Source organism: Vulpes lagopus, chromosome 4, assembly GCF_018345385.1.
Source record: "Vulpes lagopus strain Blue_001 chromosome 4, ASM1834538v1, whole genome shotgun sequence".
Classification (NCBI taxonomy): domain Eukaryota; kingdom Metazoa; phylum Chordata; class Mammalia; order Carnivora; family Canidae; genus Vulpes; species Vulpes lagopus.
Window position 1 is genome coordinate 147,781,315 of NC_054827.1, and position 7,045 is coordinate 147,788,359.

At 43.5% G+C, this 7,045-nt stretch overlaps 1 protein-coding gene across 1 annotated transcript in view; it reads left to right on the top strand.

The window, feature by feature from the left end:
- Positions 1 to 1,574, top strand: part of ADGRA3 (adhesion G protein-coupled receptor A3) — a 123,072-nt gene extending 121,498 nt beyond the window's left edge. The window contains exon 19 of the mRNA XM_041753108.1: positions 40 to 1,574. Coding sequence (XP_041609042.1) covers positions 40 to 1,255 — 1,216 coding nt within the window. The 3' untranslated portion in view covers positions 1,256 to 1,574. The remainder of the gene's footprint in view (positions 1 to 39) is intronic.
- Positions 1,575 to 7,045: the final 5,471 nt, after the last annotated feature.

The following is a 7,045-nucleotide window of genomic DNA, read 5'->3' on the forward strand; positions in this document are numbered from 1 at the left end:
GCGCGCCCCCCTCAAGCGCTGTGCCCTTTGCTCTTGTAGTTGCTGGATGGCCTGGGAACCCTCCCTGGGAGCCTTCTACGGGCCCGCCGGCTTCATCACCTTCGTCAACTGCATGTACTTCCTGAGCATATTCATCCAGCTGAGGCGGCACCCGGAGCGCAGGTACGAGCTCAAGGAGCCCCCGGAGGAGCAGCAGCGGCTGGCGGCCGGCGAGAGCGGCGAGGGCAGCCGCCCCGAGGCCCTGGGCCTGCCGCTGGCCTCCACGGCGGCCCTGGAGAACGAGCACACCTTCCGCGCGCAGCTGCTGGGCGCCAGCCTCACCCTGCTGTCCTACGTGGCCCTGTGGATGTTCGGGGCCCTGGCCGTGTCCTCCGACTACCCCCTGGACCTGGTCTTCAGCTGCTTCTTCGGGGCCGCGTGCCTGAGCTTCGGCGCCTTCGTCGTGGTCCACCACTGTGTCAACAGGGAGGACGTCAGGCTGGCGTGGATCGCGACCTGCTGCCCCGGCCGGGGCGCCTACTCCGTGCAGGTGGACGTGCAGCCCCCCAACCCCGGGGGCCCGCACGGAGAGGCCCCCAAGTGCGCCCACAGCAGCGCGGAGTCCTCGTGCACCAACAAGAGCACGTCGAGCTTCAAAAACTCCTCCCAGGGCTGCAAGCTGACCAACCTGCAGGCCGCCGCGGCCCAGTGCCACGCCGCCGCCGCGCCCGCGAGCCCCGCGCCGCAGCTCGAGAACAGTCTGACGGAGCACTCGGTGGACAACGACCTCAAGATGCACGTGGCGCCCTTGGAGGCGCAGTTTCGAACCAACGGGCACCCGAGCCGCCACCACAAGAACCGAAGCAAAGGGCACCGGGCCAGCCGGCTCACGGTCCTGAGGGAGTACGCCTACGACGTGCCCACGAGCGTGGAGGGCAGCGTGCAGGACGGCCCGGCCGCGCGGGGCCGCAGGGCCCACCTGGCGCACCTGGCGCACCTGGCCCACCTGGCCCACCGCGCCCGGCAGCACGGCGCGGCCCAGCAGGACAGCAGCGATGGCTGCGGCCCGGGCCCGCCGCCCCGGAGCAGCAGAGACTGCGAGAGGCCCTGGCCCGGCGGCAGGAGGGACGCGGGCGGGAGGGCGGGCGCAGGCCAGCTCGACGGCCAGCACAAGTGCTACGGCCTGAACCTGGCCGTGCCCAACGGCCCCGCGCTGCCCCCCGACGGCCCCGGCAGCGTCAGCACCGGCCTGTGGAAACACGAAACGGCCGTGTAGCCGCGGGCCCAGGCCGAGGGGTGCACCCAAACCGGCCCTCACATTCCTTCCCTGCCTACGGCCGCCGCGGGGATTCGAAGCCTTCGGGGTAAACCTCGGAGCTCGGAATTTTGCATTATTTTATACCCTCCGGTTGTTGCTTTTTTGATGGATTTCAAACCAAAACACACACACACACACACACACCCTCCAAACCGTTGTGTTCCTTGTCAGAGCACCAGCAGGACTTGGAGAAGCTGCAGTGTCGTTTTTTGGGAGATCTGTTCTAGCAACTTAACACTTCAGGCTTGTATTTAATACAATAAATAGGTGTTTGTCATTGTGTGTCAGTCTTACGTTTTTCTACCTCACAATAGGAGCGTGCGCTTCTGTTTTAATCGTGTCTGTCCAAAGGGAGGGTGTCCTAATGAGAATTACACATGAATCAGCTACCAGACTTTCACGTCCTTAACTCCACTGATTACGGCCTGTGTAGATCAAAGCACTTCTGGATGGATGTATTTTATAAATACGGTTTTGAAGGCTGTAAGGTTTTTAAAAGATTTCATGGAATGTTGTATTGTTTTGTTTTTTTGTTTTGTTTTGTTTTTTAACGGAAACGTCTTCAAAGCTCTTTCTAAATTGCATTACTTTCCCATATCACTTTGGTCCTGTTGATATTGTCTTGTCACTTTTGTGGCTTTTCAGCGATTTATATTTCGGCTTAATTTTCTTATTCTTTTTCTCCCCAGCAGCACGTAAGTTGCTCTTGAACGTAAATGAAGAGCCACCAAATGAGTAAGACTCACACTCACTTGCTCTGAGTTCTTCAGTGTTGGCTCTTCCGTCACCTGCGACTTTGTTCTCAGATAAAGTTCTGCAGGTTCGTGCTGAAGGATTGATCTTTGAATTCCATTCTGAGGGCAACAGCTGCTGTGATCCAGCTGTTCCCACCGGTCGTTGATGCACGAGTCGTTGATTGAGTCGATTGGAATTGAGAAAACAAGTCTAGTTTTACACTGATTTTTGTGGTTTCCACTTCAGAACGATCCCAGACCAAAGAGTCCTCCGGTGTCATCTAGGTGTACGTTGCACTATAGCTGCTTCATAGGCTATTTTACTTATTTGTAGCACTTACTAAAAAAAGCTATGTCTGGGGGGCTGTTCAATATACATTTGTAGTTGAATCAGTGAGGTTTTTTTTCCCAGCTTTCTAATTACATAGGTACATTCCTCATTAAATATGTGAAGCCAGTTGGTCAGAGATATTTATCATTTTAATGTCAACCTTAATAGAATATCTAAGGTACCAAGCCTGCTGCACCATCCCGGCTTATGCTAAGCAGAATTATGTGTTAGGGGAAAAAAATAAACCACATGGTCAAAAAGTTTTTGAAAGAGTACACAACCATTGGAGTATTTCCAATTCATGTAAATATAATAAAGTCTTGTGTTTATTTAAAAAGAAAAAAGAAAAAAAGAAAAAACCTTAACCCTCCCTGGTCCCTAGTCTCACTGGAGTCCATTCCTAGAACTCTGTTGTGTTTTGCTTTTTAAAGCCATTTAATGTGTTGCATTTTTAAAAACGATGTTAATTCCAATATAGTTCCCGTGCAGTGTCATATTAGTTTACGTTAGCGCACATTGCATTACTCAGCACACGTCACGACAAGTACTGTTCTTAGCCCCCTCCACTCTCCTGCCCACCTCCCATCTGGAAACCATCGGTCTGTTCCCTAGAGGTAAGTCTGTTTTTTGGTTTGTCGGGTTTTTTCCCCTCTTTGTTCACTTGTTTTGTTGCTTAAATTCCACAAACGAGTTTGACATCCCATGATATTTGTCTTTCTCTGACTGACTCCACTAGCATTATACGCTCTAGACCCATCCATGTTGTTGCAAATGGCAAGATTCCATTCTTTTTTATGGCTGAGTAATAGTCCATTGTGTGTGTGTGTGTACGTCCCTTTTTTTTTTTTAAGATTGTATTTGTTCATGAGAGACGCAGAGAGGCAGAGGGAGAAGCAGGCTCCCTGTGGGGACCCTGATGTGGGACTCGATCCCAAGACCCTGGGATCACACCCCGAGCCAGAGGCAGACGCTCAACCACTGAGCCACACAGGTGCCCCCCATACCACTTCTTTATCCATTCATCTATTGATTGACACTTGGGCTGCTTCCATAATTTGGCTACCGTAAATAATGCTAGAATAAAAATACGGGTGTGTAAATCTTTTGGAATTAGTGTTTTCATATTCTTTGGGTACATAACCCTGTAGTCGAATTACTGGTTCATGATTCTGTTTTTAATTTTCTGAGGGTCTCCATACTGTTTCCCGTAGTGGCTACACCAGATTGCATTCCCACCAGCAGTGCACAAGTGTTCCTTTCGTTCCACAGCCTCACCAATACCAGTTGTTTCTTGTGTTTTTTGACTTTTAGCCATCCTGACAGGTGTGAGGTGAATATCTCCTTGTGGTTTTGACGTGCATTCCCCTGGTAAGTGATGTTGAGCATCTTTTCATGTGTCTGTTGGTTATCTGCATATATTTTTTGAAGAAACATCTGTTCAAGTTTTCTGCCCATCTTAATTATATTTTTTTGTGTTGAGTTGTCTCCGTTCTCTATATTTTTTTGGATACTACCCTTTATTGGGTTTATCATTTGCAAATATCTTCTCCCTTTCAGTAGGTTGTCTTTTAGATTTATTGATTGTTTTCTTTGCTGTGCAGAAGCTTTGAATTTTGATGTAGCCCCAGTAGTTTATTTTTTCCTTTGTTTCCCTTGCCTGGAGAAATAATCTGGAAAAATATTGCTATGGATGATGTTGGAGAAATTACTGTCCGTGTTCCTTCTAGGATTTTTATGGTTTCAAGACTCACATATAGGACCTTATTCCATTTTGAGTTTATTTTTGTGCATGGTAAGAAAGTGTTCCTGTTTCATTCTTCTGCATGTGGCTGTCCAGTTTTCCCAACACCATTTGTTGAAGAGACAGTCTTTTTCCCATTGCATATTCTTGCCTCCTTTGTTAAAGATGAATCAACCATATAATTGTGCGTGGACTTCTGGGCTCTCTGTTCCATTCCATTGATCTTTGTGTCTGTTTTTGTGCTTGTGCTAGACTGTTTTGATTACTACAGCTTTGTAGTATATCTTGAAATCTGGGACTGTGATAGCTCTCCAGTTTCGCTCTTCCTTTCCAAGGTTGCTTTGGCTATTTGGGATCTTTTGTGGTTCCATACCAATTTTAGGATTCTTTGTTGTAGTTCTGTGGAAAAAATGCTGTTGGTATTTTGATAGGGATTGCATTAAATTTATAGATTGCTTTGAATAGTATGAACATTTTAACAATATTTGTTCTTCCAATCCATGAGCATAGACTCTCTTTCTGATTGTGTCGTCTTCAATTTCATCAGTGTTTTATAGTTTTCAGGCTACAGATCTTTCGCCTCCCTGGTCAAGTTTATGCCTAGATATTTTATTATTTTCGGTGCAATTGTAAGTGGAATTATTTAAAATTTCTCTTTCTGCTACCTCATTTTTTAATGTATAGATATGCAATGGATTTCTGCATATTGATTTTGTGTCCTGTGACCTTACTGAATTCATTTATCAGTTCTAGTAGTTTTTAGGATTTTCTTTATATGGTATCATGTCATCGGCAAAGAGTGAAAGTCTTACTTCTTTCTTATCAATTTGGATGCCTATTATTTCTTTCTGTTGTCTGATTGCTGTGGCTGTATTGGGTAAAAGTACCGTGTTGAATAAAATTGGTGAGAGTGGGCATCCTTGTCTTGTTTCTGACCTTAGCGGAAAAGCTCTGGTTTTTCCTCATTGACTATGATGTTAGTTAGCTGTTTTTCATTTATGGACTTTGTTAAGGTATGTTCCCTGTAAACCTTTGTTTAGAGGGGTTTTATCATGAACGGATGTTGTACTCTCTCTTATAATGATCATACAGTTTTTATCCTTTCTCTTGTTGATGTGATTTATCATGTTGAACGCTTCGCGAACATCGAACCATGCTTGCATCTCAGGAATAAATCTCACTTGATCATAGTGAATGATTTTTTTTTTAAATGTATTCTTGGATTTGTTTTGCTAACAATTTGATGAAAATTTTTTCATCTATGTTCGTCAGAGATATTGGCCTGTAGGGCTCTTTTTATGTAATGTCTGTATCTGATTTTGGTATCAGGTTTAATGCTGGCCTCATAGAATGAATTTGGAAGCTTTCCTTCCTCTTTTATTTTTTTGGAAAAGTTTGAGAACAGCTATTGACTCTTTATAAATGTTTGGTAGAATTTACCTGTGGAACTGATCTGGCCCTGGGCTTTTGTTTGTTGGGAGTATTTTAATTACTGATTCAATGTTATTGCTGGTAATTGGTCTGTTCAAGTTTTGTATTTCTTCCTCGTTCAGTTCTGGTAGGTTTTATGTTCTATCCATTTTTTCTAGGTTGTCCAATTTGTTGGCATATCATTTTTCATTATATTCTCTTAAAATCGTTTGTATTTCTGTGGTGGTATTATTTTTCCTCTTTGGTTTCTGATTTTGTTCATTTGAATCCTTTCTTTTCTCTTCTTTTTTTCTTATGATTCCGGCTAAAGATGTATCAATTTTGTTGATCTTTCAAAGAACCAGCTGTGGCTTCATTGTTCTGTTGTAGTTTTTTTGTTTGTTTGTTTATATTTAGTTTATTTCTGCTCTGATCCTCATTATGTCTTTCCTTCTTCTGGTTTGGGATTTTATTTGTTCTTTTTCTAGCTCCTTTAAGTGTGAGTTGAGGTTTTTCTTGCTTCTTGAGGTAGGCCTATAAACTTCTCTCTGTTCCTATAAACAGAGGGAAGCCTCTGAGAACAGCTTTTACTGCATCCCAAAGATTGTGGACCATTATATTTTCATCTTAATTTGTCTCCATGTATGTTTTGATTTCTTTGATTTCTCAGTTGACCCATTCATTGGTTTGTAGCATGTTACTTAACCTCCATATATTTTTGTGTTCTTTCCAGATTTTTCATTGTGGCTAATTTTTAGTGTCTTAGTGGTTTGGTCAGAAAAGATGCATGGTATGACTTTGATCTTTTTGAATTTGTTGAGACTTGTTTTGTGGCCTAATATGTGACCCATTCTGGAGATATACCAGTGTGCACTTGAAAAGAATGTGTATTCTGTTATTATAGGGTGGGATGTTCTGAATCTGTTAAATCCATCTGGTCCAATGTGTCATTCAAAGCCATTGTTTCCTTGTTGATTTTCTTTCTGTTTGAATTATCTGCCCATTACTGTGAGTGTGATGTTAAAAGTCCCCTACTATTATTGCATTACTATTATTTTATGTTTGTAATAGCTGCTTTATGTATTTTGGTGCTCCCATGTTAGGTCCATAACATTTACAATTGTTATGTTCTCTTTTGGATTGTCCCCTTTATTATTACATAGTGCTCTTCTTTGTCTCTTGTTACTTTGTTTTAAAGGCTACTTTGTCTAAGAATCACTACCCTGGCTTTCTTTTCATACCATTTGCATGATACATGTTTCTCCATCTTCACTTTCAATCTGCAGGTATCTTTAGGTCTGAAATGAGTCTTTTGCAGGCAATATATATATATATATATATATATATATATATATATATATATATATATATATATCCATTCTGTCATCCTGTGTCTTTTGATTGGAGCATTTAGTCCATTTACATTCAGAGTAATTATTGATAGGTATGTACTTACTGCCATTTTGTTCTTTGTCTTATGATTACTTTTGTTCTTGTCTTACACTCTCATGGTTTGCTGCTCATGGCTTTCT